This window comes from Phalacrocorax carbo, chromosome 1 (assembly GCF_963921805.1).
Source record: "Phalacrocorax carbo chromosome 1, bPhaCar2.1, whole genome shotgun sequence".
NCBI classification, from domain to species: Eukaryota; Metazoa; Chordata; class Aves; order Suliformes; family Phalacrocoracidae; genus Phalacrocorax; species Phalacrocorax carbo.
The window spans coordinates 210314347-210328552 of record NC_087513.1 but is presented as its reverse complement, the minus strand read 5'-3'; the positions used below and the strand labels follow the sequence as shown (position 1 = coordinate 210328552).

At 39.6% G+C, this 14206-nt stretch overlaps 1 protein-coding gene across 15 annotated transcripts in view; it reads left to right on the top strand.

The window, feature by feature from the left end:
- DLG2 (discs large MAGUK scaffold protein 2) overlaps positions 1–14206 on the top strand; it is an 883409-nt gene that overhangs the window by 816597 nt on the left and 52606 nt on the right. For all 15 annotated transcript variants that reach the window (XM_064441431.1, XM_064441436.1, XM_064441434.1 and 12 more), the window contains one exon: positions 6543–6719. In XM_064441431.1, the coding sequence (XP_064297501.1) occupies positions 6543–6719 (177 nt within the window). The remainder of the gene's footprint in view (positions 1–6542; positions 6720–14206) is intronic.

The following is a 14206-nucleotide window of genomic DNA, read 5'->3' as shown; positions in this document are numbered from 1 at the left end:
TGAATGAAATAAAGAAACAATACAGTAGCAGATGGAAATGGCTGGGATGCAAATGTGCACTGGGATTTGGTATAGGGAAGGTGCCTTAGGGGCAGCTCCACTCCCTCAGGGTCTCAGTGCTATCAGCTATGCACGCCTGGGAGCATCCTCCATGGCTCACTGCAAGAGCCTTCTTTTGGCCGGTATCCCTTCTTTTATGTCCTCCTTCCCACCATAAAAGGGCGGTGCATGCAGACTGTTGCTGGGAAAGGTCCCTGACCCGTGCTAACTTCCAAAGGTAACATGGCAACCATGTTGCAGTGCCCTGGCATGACTGAATTTGATAACACAGATGCTGCTAACGCTGTCTCAGCCCACCTGCAGAAATTAAGGTTAAGGGGATCAGCTTCATGAACAGGTGCAACACCATTAAGAAGAGGAAATACAGAAAGGAGATGAGAGGAGACAAGAAGAGGCAGGAATCACAGTATTTTTGAGTTGTAGGCAACAAGTCAAACATTCAGATGTTTTTTGTTGAAAGCACATTGTTGTAGTATATTCCTAATAAAAACCAATAAAACAGTCCCATCCCACTCCTTCAGAGGAGGTGGCAATGTATGACTGGATCATCCATAGCACAGGGGCTGTTCTGGCAGCCTCCAATCATAGCAAGCAGCACCTCAGAGTTTCCCACACCTCACAAGCAGAGAGCAACTGCTTTTTCCATGCTGTACACCTAGGATTTACCTGTTCACCTTCTCCAGATAGAAATGAAGCTGGAAGGAGAAGGTGAAAGTGCTTATTGACATGCTGCTATGTGAAAATTTAACCCTTTTAATAGCATCTTAATTGTATTGCAATGGCTGCTTCTATCACAGCACTGCTGTGCTCTCGGTTGTAGCTATAGCAATGAATTGTGCTGGGGTTTCTTTCATTTTCTAATGTTTTCTTCAAGCTAAGCCTGCAAGTGGGTGGAAATGTATCTATTACTGAAAGTGCAGAAAAGACAGCTATGAAACTTTGAGTCTGATTCTGACTCTGATGTTGAATTACTGTCTAAACCCAGGCAAATGATTAAATCTCTGTGCACTGAATTTCCCCATCTGTAAAAGAAAAAAAAAGGTGGCAGGTAGGATAGATGTGGAGAAGAAGGAGAATAAAGTATCTCTCCCTTATGATGATGCTATAAAGCCTGATGCCTGAGAATACCTGCTAAGGAAATTTTCAGAGAAAAGAGTAATATACTTAAGTGGTGTAAATGGAGGTATGCTGGCAGCCTGCAGAAGAGTTAGGACTGTTTGCAGAAGCTGAAGATCTCTCTTGCTAAATGTTGTTGCCGTTTCATAATAAAGTAAATGGCAAAGAGTAGTCTGTAAATTTATGTGCAAACTCCCATCTGTGCCAGAAGAACAAGAAAGTAATTTCAAAGATGCAAATAAAGCTGCCACGCAGTACCTGAACTGTACCAAGTTGAGATTACTGGCTATAGTGCAGTGATATTGGAGCCGAAGATTTGGTCTTTTGCAATGAACATACAGGAGCATTCAGCAAAATATATTGCTGTGCTGTAAATGCATTAATATCCCTTGGCTTGCCGGGAAGATCATGAATATTACTAACTTACAATGTTAACTAACCTACAGCGTTTACAGCATTAGCTGAGGAAGCTAGGTTTCTCTGTTAAATTCCCTTTCTGCCACAGGCTTAGCAAGATCACGTAGTCTTTCCATAACCTATTTTTCATTCTTAAAATGCTGGTAACAGTATAGGCATGGTGAGTGCCCGTGGGCTGCAATATATGGGATTGCACAATGAATTGACTTGCTATTTCCTTAAAGCTAATATATTTTCTCCTATGTCAAACATTTATCATTCTAGCTGCAAGAATAGGTGTCATTAGAAATAGAAACTTACTGTGCAATGCAACTTGGCTTTTGGACATACATCAAATGCCAGAGTATTTACACTAAGTGGAGGGAAAAAAATGGCCCTGTGTTAGCGGTCTTCACTGCCATGTGGACACCTCACTGCATGTTTGGCAGTATATTACAGCTTGGCACTTGCAGCATTTTAATTTCAAATAATTTTTGAGCAATGAATTTTGATGCTGTTGTGAAATGCTTTTCTCATGTTTTACGCTGATGTGGGTCCCTAAAATTAAGAAGCACCCAGCCACAAAAATAAAACCTGTTAGGTTTTGTCCAAATTACTGCTGGGATTAGTCTGGTGTAATGATCACATCTGAAGCCTAGAATAGTATCAAGGAAACAAGACTCGTGTACTCTTAAATATTTCTGATATCCATCTTGTTCTAAATGTTTGCACCTTCTGCTTCACTTCTCAGAACACTGTTTCTTAATTTTTGACAAGCAGAAGGGTTTCACCAAGATGACAGGAGCAATACATAGCACTTGAATAGCACTTTTAATTTTTAAAATGTAGTACAGATATTAAACATCTTTCCCAAGCTCATGCAAAAACTGGGATTGAGGAAAAAAAATTAAAGGAGTTAATGGAAATTTGGTGCATATACTTTAGCTCTTTGATAATCAGAACCACTCCTATTGCTGTTTTTCTAATAAGGGAACAAAGATGGCCAAATTATTATTTCACCACATGTGTATAATTAGTTTGTAGCAAGTTCTGTTCCCTATTTCAGTGTTTCATCCACATCTCACACTAATCACTGGGTTTACTATATTTGTAACCTCAGAATGTGTTATCTATCCTGTGTAACCCAGAGTCCTGTTTGTGAAATGCACTGAACAGGATTTTTTCTGATGCTGGTGTGATCACAACATTTCTGACTGCTCTAAAATTAAAGTTCAATAATTTAAACTGATTTCCTTTGTTATTAAAAATTTACTATCCCAGTTCAAAAGTAGACTTAATCAGCTGACTGGAAAATGAACCCTTACTGCCATAGTGAAAGCCTAGTGGAGCTCTTGGTTCTGTCCTATATGATCCAAAAAGGGCTGAACAGTGGACGCAAGAAGCTAAGTGAGGATATAAAACACCTGAAGGAAGTGCTTTTTAAGATATGCTTTTATCAGTTGTGGAGAAAAAAAAGAGAAGCTGTTAGTATCCAAGCCTGTCAGATAAGAGCCATTAGAAAGCTGTAAGGTTACTGAGAGTATTATTCTTTAAAATTGCAGTAAAAGACACTAAAAATGAGTTGTGGCTCGGTGCCTTGAAGAAGTGCCGGAGCAAGCCATGAATAAGCAGACTCAGCCATATGAAAACATATAGTCATGTTAGCAAGTTCAGAAAGCTCTTCAGCGCTGCTGAGCAGACTCTCCGTTATCTGCGCTATGTGTGCTTGTATTGTGTGGAGATATCTCTAATTCGTCACAGAGAGAGGCACTGTGACATGTCTTCATGGGTTAAATACTGTGGCTGGTTTGAATAACACTTCTTTGCTGTTTCTTTTAGACATCTCATTTTGGAAGGGGCAGTTATGGTAGTCAGGTCCCGATCAAGTTGGTTATTCTCTAACTGAAAGGAAAATATGGTGCTCATCTCTCAAAAAGGGGTGATGGGTGCTCTGTGCAAGGGTGGGTCTCTTGCTGGACTGGGTTGCTTACGTCCTCTCCTAAACACATAATTTTCTACAAAGATGGTACTGCTTTTTAGCCTTTCCTCTGATATTCCCTATGGCATGGCAGAACCTATCTAAGGTATCTAAGATACTTTAGTATGTTATCCAGGTAAAGAACCTTGCATAGATCAAATAGACTTTGCTGAGAGCTCAACTTGACTCTGATTAAAGTTTCAGTGCTTGCAGGATGTAGTGTGATATCCTGTAAAACTGGGCTGTCATTGTCCAAAACCATGAAAGAGCAACGCAAAAAAAACGCATCATTTTTGTCCTGCCCTGCCCAGATCCTTTACCAAATATGAGGTCTGGCCTCATTCATTTTGTATCTCTTCGGTTGACACTCCACAGATGCAGCTGTGTTATTTTTGTATATATTTGCAAGGCTGAGCACAAACAGAAGTGGGTGCTGTTCCTCAGGTAGAAAATTAGAAATGGCACGTCAGCCTCTTAAATAAGTAAAACTAGAGCTTGCAATTGGACATGTAGAGATCCAAATTGTACTTACAGCCTGAGAACTGAACGGAGGAGGTGAGGATGAGTGTACCTAGGTCTCTCTATTGCCCAAGGTAGTCATGTTAACATCTGCATGCATACATGCATATGGAGCATTTCCAGTTTGGCATGTGTTTTACATCTGGGATGTGACAGTCTTGAATATTCTCTGCAACAGAAGATATTGTCATTTGTTTTGAGTAATTATTTATGCATGGATTCAGGATTGTATCACATCCGCCCAGTATTCAGCATGGTTGCCAACAGTGTGGTCAGGGTTTTGAGATGTTGATAGGCTTCCATGGCAAGTTATATAATTATTTGGTGAATTTTTAAGATAATGACTGTTCAGCACAGTGATAAAACTCAGACCACTGCATGCTGATAAGGGCAATACCAACAGGGTGATATGTCGTATGCCTGTTTGTGTGTGCATTGCCATTTCTTCAGAGATCAGGTGTCTTTAATTGGTTAAGAAGAGGTGACTGGTGATACTTAGCTGCTTCTGCATTTATATGCTGCTTCATCATATCTCCTCACAGTAAGCGTTATTTGAGAGGCCAGCAGACAACCTGCTACTAATAAGAATCCCTTATGAATGTAAATTCTTACTAAGATATAGCCAACTTTTTAAAGGATATCCACTGCTAAGCCATTAAAATTTTTCAAAGGTTACGTGTCCAATAACATTTACCAAGAAAGTCACAAGCATAACATAAAATCACAGATTATGTAAAATTCAGCAGGATTATTTATTGTCTTCATCCTCAGAGAAGGGAATTATCCGGGCTTTTCTGAATTTTCTGAAGATGTTAGTACATGACTATAAACTCTTTAAGAGAAGACAAATTCCAAATTTTTCCTCCTACTGAACCAGACCTTTCATGCAGAATGAGCATTTATGAGAGCTTTTAAATTATTTTGGTTGCATAGTTACAACTCTGATAACTTTATTTTTAAGTTCTCCTTATTATGAGAGGTAGCCTTGAGTGTTTTAAATCTACCCATAAAGCTGCCATAATTATTCTCTGCAACTACACTACAATGCAGAACAATTAATTATATCAAATCCTTCTCTCAGAAGTGTTTACCAGTGAAGAGATTGCCATGGCTTTATTTCTGACAATAAAAGAGCAGGAATTATTATACACCTCTTGGGATTTTACTTATCTAACATTTCTGTAGTCAGGATTATAATCATATTATTTTCCCTATAGGAAATACACATCAGTTCTTGACAGGCGTGACCTTTAAACAATATTTTACATGGGAAAAATATTCCCATTTATTTTTTCCTGTAAGAAACTAAGAACTGTATTTTTAGCTAGGTAACTCCAATGAGAGACCTGCACTCATGTACAGCCTTGTTGGATTCATGTGTAGGGTCTTCCCCTGAGAAACTGGAGTATGTCTACCCTGAAGACTGCCCATGCAGGTGCCAGGCATAGAAAATTGATATCACTGTAGCTTGGTAATACCGAGCTCAGGGCAGGCTGAAGTTTGTTTCCAAGATCTGGGTTGAATACTTCAGCAGTAAGTTCATGCTGAACTATGCCCAGCCACAGTTTGATAGCCAGGTACCTTAAAGCTAGCTCTCAGTTTGTGCTTACAGAGTCCCTAGACCTATATATACATCCTATATTAATATACATGTCCTATACATGGGACTTTTTTGTATAGGCATACCCGAGGTAGAGGTCCACTTCAAACTGGTGGAAAACATCTTCAACATCAAAGAAAATAGCTGGGGCTGCTTGAGCAGGTGCTGCAGCACAGGGGGACTGGACACGGGTGGTGAAAGCAGTGGTGCTGTGTGCACCCTGAGTGCATTTGGAGGGGTGTATGTCAGACTAGCGCTACTCCGGTCAGGGCATCGTTCAGTTTAGTTTCAGATGTCAGGAATCCAATCTGTGCAACCTAACACAGCTCCAGGACATGAACCAAAGCACTTTGAGTGGGAATAATCAAGAGATTCCCGTTGAAAGCTCACATCTGGTCTGAAGCAGATGCTAAGATAGGTGCATCCATTCACCTAAAGAAATGCATTACCCTGAGTACTGTTTTGGTCCCTTGTATTTAGTCCTCCCAATGCACCCCTGTCTGCCAGAGCCCGCCCTGTCTGAGCACAGGGAAGTGTGAGAAAAAGACAAGCTCAACAGCCACAAATTGCTGTTGGCCAGGTGATTAGAGGGGCTTCTGGCTACTAGGTTTGCTTGCTAGATGCTCTGATATGGGGATTGTTCTTTATTAAGTGAAACAGTAAATACCATACTTCACTGTTCAGTGTCTTTTAAAAAAAAGAGGATTCTGTAAAGATTAACTCCACAATAGAAAGTTTTTCTCTGAGCAAGACCTTGCCCTTTGGAAAGGAGCAAGGGTTAGCTGTAACATAAAGTATGACAAATTGTTCAGAAGTAAATATTCCCAAGACTGATATAATCGCCTCTCTTCATACCTTTATTTCTTTTCACAGAGCCATGTTTGACTATGACAAGAGCAAAGACAGTGGCCTCCCAAGCCAAGGACTCAGTTTTAAGTATGGAGACATCCTTCACGTCATCAATGCCTCGGACGATGAATGGTGGCAGGCGAGGAGGGTCACTCCTGAGGGGGACAGTGAGGAGATGGGAGTTATACCCAGCAAGAGGAGGTGAGTACTGCCTCCTCCTTCCTACCTCCTTGACCATTATATTAAAATATTCCATTTAATTCTGAAGACAGGTTGCATCCATCTACTGAAACAATGGGGAAAGTAGCGGAAAACCCCACAGTTATTATTTCAAGAGTTGGAAGATACAATTTTTGCTCTGAGATTTAAAGAGCTGAGGCCGTTTAACTGTACTGAAAAGAAACCCCAAAGGTGACTCAATTATAGTGGATTAGTAACTTCAGCAAGAAATGGGGGAGAGGGGAGACATCACCATCTACTAAAGAGCTTTGGCAGAAAAAGGAACCACCAGAACCGAAGTCTGGGAATTAGCTCTGAATTTAAAGTAGAGCACATGTTTTAATGTCAGGGTGATTAGCCATTGCATCAAACTGCTGAGGGATGTAATGAATGTCTTGACATTTTCAAATCAAGACTGTATGTCTTTCTTTTGAAAGAGTAATAGAATTAAACTTCTCTGCCTGTGTGATGTAAAAAATGATGCTAAATTATGTAATGTTCCTCTTTGGCTTCAAAATCTGTTAATTTAATCTCTGCTTGCCTGGAAACTGATGGATGATCAATATCACAGTAAACTTTTCATGTAATGTAAATGAAGGAACTTTCACCCACTCTCCGAGCTAAATCTGAACCTTTGTTTAGCCGTGATGGATCCATGGTGACTGATAGAGAGAGAACAGAAGTCTGAATCTCTCTCATTTTTTGTATTGTTTACTCCATCTAGGTGCTTTTGTAAAATTGGACACAAGTCTCTTATAGCATCAGAACTACCACACAAATCAGTATTATTTTCTGCCTCTGTTGATAGTTGCTATAAAAAGGTCAAGAACTGAAAAGACAGGAGGAAAATGTAATCTGTCAAACCACATTACATTTCTCTCTTGCAGCAATGCTCCCATACTACATATAAACTTTCGAATCCTAGCTATTTTAGCTTTAGCATTAATATAAAAATGATCGTGCCTATTTTTTATAGTGGGGAAATGGGACATTTGATGCTTTATAAAGCACCTGCTGCTGTTTCAAGAGTGTTGGCCCAGGTGCTAATAGAGCTCACAGTACTCCTTGTTCTAAATCATGTAAAAGTAAACCGAAAGTCCATCAAATACATTGTTGACATGAGCCTCGCAAGGATGTTATTTTCTTCAATCATGACCATGTTTGAATAGCAACCACACCAGGATTTTCAGTGAAAAGCAATTTTGGAGTTGTATAATAGATAGAAATAACAACATTATAATTTTTAAGATGGGAAAAAACATGCCCATTAAACAGATTTAGTCTCTGGGTATTGAAAAAGGAATATTTGCCTACTATTAATTGCTACAGTAAATACTGTTGTGATGACATGTTTGGATCACACATGGGAAAAGAAGAAAGTCTGTTCAGTTATTACTGAGGGGAGTATGTGCACAAAGCTCACTTGCATTTTGGTGCATACTATGAAAAGCTACAAAAAGCTGTCATACATAATAAAACAAATATAGGAGAAAAAAAAGGGTGAAGCAAAGCAACTGATGAAGATGTGGAGTTGTATCTTCTGTAGGGTGGAGAGGATGTAAGTGCCTAAAGCTTATTGCATTAGCTGTACAGTGATGTTTTCAAGGACAAAAGATAGAGGCTCTCTAGTCAACATCAGACATATGATACTGCCTAGGAAACAGATGCGGCTTAGGAAACACCGGGGGAGAAAAAAGGAAAAAAAAAGAGAACAAAAAAAAAGGAAAGGGGCAAGATGAAAATAGGTTGGTTAGAGTGTAAAAATAAGAGTCTTGAATTTGAAAAGATGTGGGTATAGTTACCATGCTCTCCACTTGTCATCCTGATCCTTCACTAGTGAATCTGAGAGGTCTGGAAAAATCAATGGCATCTGATTTTCTGTCTCCATTAATGTAACGATGTGATACAGCTGAGCTGGCGTGGGGGAGGTTGCTATTATTTCATGAAAGGTTTCAGTTGTACAGGTTATTTTTTCCAATGCACTGAAAAGTGAGTATTATTTCCACATGTGCCCCATGACAGGCCAAGGGGCGATGGGCACAAGCTGGAACACAGGAAGTTCCACCTCAATATGAGAAAAATCTTCTTCCCTGTGCGGGTGCCAGAGCAGGGGCACAGGCTGCCCAGGGGGGCTGTGGAGTCCCTTCCCTGGAGACATTCACACCCCACCTGGACACGTTCCTGTGCCCCCTGCTCTGGGTGTGCCTGCTCAAGCAGGGGGTGGGACGGGATGATCTCCAGAGGTCCCTTCCAACCCCTGCCATTCTGTGATTCTGTGATTTCCTTTCTGGGGAGTCTGGTTGATCCCTCAGAGCCAGTGAGACTGATGTGCTCTTGCCAGCATCTTCTGTGGTCATTTACACCACCCAAGGTGTAAGGTGAGGATGAGTAATCAATGCATACAGGGCTGAGCTACAGAGAATGAAGCTTATCATACTTGCCAGAATGTACTAATTCAGAGTTGAATTTCCTCTGCATGTGTCATTTATTGACTGTGAGAGGGTTGATCTAAAACAGAGTAGTCCTGGGATTCATTTGATCAATTATAGGCAACTATGGCATGGAAAACTTCAATTAAGCTGTTTACTCCAGGGTATTGTATCTCTTATAGTTTTTATGGGGCTATTTCTACAGGCATTTCTACATATGTAATGATTCATATGTAATACCTAGCAGTAAAATATGCCTTGTGATAGGACAGGAGGAAAAGAGCATCTGTAGCTGTTTGTTGGGCTGTGACTTGTCCTGCAAGCCCAGCTTCCTATGATGTGGGCAGTTGAAGAGATTTTATATTTCTCTTGTACTTTTCTATCCCCCACTGATTTCTGTTTCTTTTCTTTAGGGTTTGGGGATAATTTGGGGGATTGGTTTGGTGGTGTTTTACCTTGTGTTGTGCTTAGATTCCTTCTCTGCCTGTGTATATATGAAGGAATGCTATCCTGTGGGACTGTAACATTTTTTGCACTTTGGGTCAGGGAGGGGCCAATCAGATCCAGGGATTATTAGTGCCAGGGTGAGTCTTTTAGCTACCTGCTTTCCTACTTTATCTCTTGTCCAGCAACAGCTAATATACAATTCCTGCATTTTTCATAACTGAAATCATTATGGAATAGCTCTGAAAGCAAGTGACTGCTTCAATTTATTTTGGGGTGTGTGTGTATATATATGTATACAACTATATATACACACAGAGCCATAGCAAGTACATTGTATTACTTCTTTAAGGTGTTGTGTAATGCTAATTGCTCTCCAAGTATTTAGTTTTGCCTTTTTTTTTTTAACATATTTTTACAGGAGAGCCCTTCACACAGTGACATTTTAGCATGAGCGGATAAAAGAAATTCTGAATGATAAATCAAGGCTCCATACTCTTTTTCTCCTCTATGATATATGTGACGTACCAGAAAAAAAATCATAATTTATAATTATAGGGGAGCAGCCACTCATTATTCTTTCCAGGATGTTGGATACATTACCAGACGTTACCTCTTAGTGATTCAATAGTTTGAAAGCTGTTTGTCATTAGATTTCATGTCATTCATTTCATTGCTGCTGTCAATGCATGGACTTGTTGCCTTGTTGATTGTTAAATTGTAAAGTCAGGCTTTAAGAGAGAGTTCTGGAGGGTAGCACTGCAGCTAGAGGAGGGTTACTGAAAAAAGGCAACACAAAGAAATGAGGGTGGCCCAGTATTTCTCCACTGATCTGTGTAAGGGCCAAATCTCACAAACTGGTGAGACAGTGACCTCAGTGGGGGTTAATGGAAACTGAATGCTCAGTATGATGCAGTGCTAAGATATTACTGCAACACTTTCTACATCTGAAAATGACATTTTGTCCATTTGTCAGTATTTGTTGTCTGATTACAGCCTTTGCTCTCAACCATGGATCTGAGTAGCCAATCGGGTAAAAACCAAATATAATGCTATAAAGGTGTCATGATATTGTATCATAATGATGTTGGGAACCATAGGACTTCAGCATAAGAGGTTGCAAACCACTTCAGTTGTGGTTTAACAGTCACCAAATAGTTGTCATTATATAATATTAATGAATGAATATTGCAGACCAAATTTCTCTTGGTTCCACATCTGCCAAAAAGATTTATCCAGGCTGTGTCTAAGGTAAGAGCAGGGCACAGTTGTTACGCTGGGCAGGGCCTCCAAGGTGAAGGGACACAACTACCAGTCCTGTACCAATGTCTCAGGCAGCCTGGCGTATTACCTGTGCGCTATGTTTACACAGGTGAAGTGCTCCCCATCACCAAAAATTACTATTTTATACTAGAATGACCAACAGATTTAGTTTTACACTAGATTTTTGTTACATTTAGATTTATAGATGTACAGCCTTAGATTAGAATTTCTACATATGCTGGGCTTTTGATCACAAGAATTTTTATTTGCCTCATTGTCCTTCCTATTGTCTGGATAAACAAAACAAGTTCAGCTTCCTGTAAAGGGCAGTAGCAAGCTGAGCAGCCTATGTCTAAGTTCTGCTCCCCCCGCCCTCCGCCACGGAAACACTCACATTATTTAAAGCGAACGGACAAAAATCCTGAAAACAATGTTAGAGTGTATTAAATTCCTAGGAAGATGCTCTAATTCAGTAGTAGAGATTTTAATTTGCTGTGGCATTGATTTTACACCTCTAGTTCTTTTCAGTTTTTCTTTGCTGTCTCTGCAGACGGGAAAGCTCCTACACTGCAAGCCCCACACAACAGCAATCTCCCACTTCATGAATGTCAAGCTTCAGTATTTTCTATGACATGTGTATATCTGCTTGACTTGGGTCTGTGGGTCTGAAAGTAATTTAGTCTACTATTTCACACAGACTACTCCAGAATGGCCAAGCGTAAATTCTCACCACTTTTACTACTGCTCCCACCGTAACCAACAAGGATTTGGTCCTAAAACACTAAAATATTTACACTGATCTTTCTGTTGTCTTTAAGATGTGCAGCCACAAAACTGCTCTCAGACTGAACATCATTCTAAGATATTAATTTTCAGGTAGTTTAAGTACATCTGACTGCAAAATGTTATGCAACTTGTATCTCTGTTATACAGCTGAAGGTATGTGATGGTACCAACCTGATATTTGTGTTCTCAGACAACATTCTCTCCACAAATACATGTAATCACACGCTCCTTTCAGAGAAAAATGGAGGGAAAAGTACATAAAAAAACAAAGTTTCACAAAGATTTAAGGTCAAGGAACAAGAGGTTTTCCCAGCACAAAAGTCCCTGGGGGCAAAAAGCCAGCTTAAATTTGTTATTCTGCTCAGCTTGGCAGAAGGGCATGTTTATCCACTGAAGTGAGTTTTATTTTTAATGGTTTCCTATAAATTGTCTAACTTTCTAAACATCCCTTAAGTTTTTAATCCCTAGATGATAAACCTTTTTAACACAGCATAATCATGTAAGCTTTGTCTAAATTAAGTTACCTGACTATACTAATGTAATTGAAAAAAGTAAATATGGAATAAAATGGATATATATGTGTATGTATTAACCTCCTCCTGTTCTCTTGCAATGATGGGAAACTTTTGTGGTGAAGAAAATATGACCTTAACTTTTAAACAGAGTAAGTTTGTCTACAATTTTATGATAATTCATTTCCTAACGGTATTAGGTTTACTCTTTTCACAAAATATTGACCAGGTGCTGAGATGCTCTCTATAAGCAAGCCACCAAAGGTGGAGAGCTGAACGAGAGCATGTTCTCTCCTACTGAAAAATACATGTTCTGTTGCAAAAATACCACTTCAGGAATGTTCAAAAATAATTTTGAGAATGGGAATCTATCGTTAAACTCAGACCTCACATAAACAAGGCTAAGCAGGGCGGAGGATGGAAGCAGTAAAAAAATATGGACTGAGCCCACAAATTTGGACTAAAAATAGTAATAGATATTTTCACTTACCTTTCACTTGATGGGCAGGCAAAACAAATATAATGCAGATGACCTGAAATGGCGAAGCAAGACAAGAAGCAACACGTTAACAAAGATGTAAAATATAGCAGGGTCATTCAAGTATCTGTTTTATGTTGCATTCTTCTTTTTGATAACTCTGCTTACTGGAGTTCTCCTGTTGGCTTTGGAAATAACTCATTCTGCAGAGCACCCCTGTGCCAAATCCGTACAAATTAGGCTACTGCAACCATTTTATTTGATTCTCGACACTAGTTTGTAATTTGCATCGGTATTCTACATCCGTGATGATCACTGTTATTGAAGATTAAAGCATGTCTCACTTGATATTTTACATCTCTGCTGTGAAGACTGATTACTGCTTTTAGAAAGGCACTGACAAAATTCCCAGTGGTCCATTAACCCCCAACAATGGAGGACCACAGTTCATGTCTGGTTGAGTTATACTTGATTTCTTCTTGTTTGCAACGCACAGGAAGAATTGAAAGTCTCATTTTGAAAAATCCCAGAGGATCATTTTCAATAGCAACGTGTGCCCAGAAACACAAAGGGAGTTAGACATTGTAGTGCAGTGGGCAGTGCATCCTAATAGTAAGTTCTTCAGAAACAGAGTCAGAAGAGAACAGCATCCCAAAGAACTGAGGTCTTGACCTTGCTAGTAAGGAAACAGTGAAGGTGTACTTTCAGTGTACTTCTACACTATTTTAGCTATATACGGGAAGAGAAGAATGAATCCTGACCATTTTATTTTTTTAAAAAAGGCCATAAGGAGTCTACTACCAAGAAAGGTTTCAAGAAAAAATTAGTATACAGGATATACAACTGTCCAAGATCTCAGATGGTCTTAGACCATTTCCCTGTGCACAGCAGTATTTCTGCAGGGAGCTACCCTTGAAGTGCAGGTAGAAAGCTGGAGGTGAAATCCCCATCAGTTATGCTAGGCGATGCTGTCTTCACAAGGAGCTCAGAGCATTTCAGTTCCCAAATAATGTTTGAACGGTGGATGTAGGTGGTTTTGAACATTATTTGAAATCTCATTGTCTTGCAGTGACCCCCAGGCACTTTTGAAAATGGGACTTAAGCCATGAAGTAGTTTTGGAAATCATATCTGTGATTTCGTCCATCCCTTAGGCAAAGCTCTATCAAGAAGATATATAATTAGAAGGGGGCATGAGAACCATGTTTGTATCAGGAAAGACAGGGTTGCAAATTTGGCAGATAGGAAACCTCCTTCACTTTATTTTTTGCACAAACCCCCGTAATTCTGCTTTGTGCAGCAGTGGTGAATGAAAAATGTATAGAGTTTGAAGTGAAACATTTCTTCCTTTAAAAGTAACTTGCTCAGCTAATTGATCAAAATGTTGTCCAAGGGATGGTAGATTTGCTGTCAGCTGAAGCACTGTAAAGAATTTACACTCATATGCTATTTAGGCATTCACAACATCAGCTGCCCCCCAAAAATACCACCTTTGTGCCTAAACTCCCTTTTTCTTTGGGAAAAAAAAAGGGAGTCAAGTTTATGTTTACGTAAACATA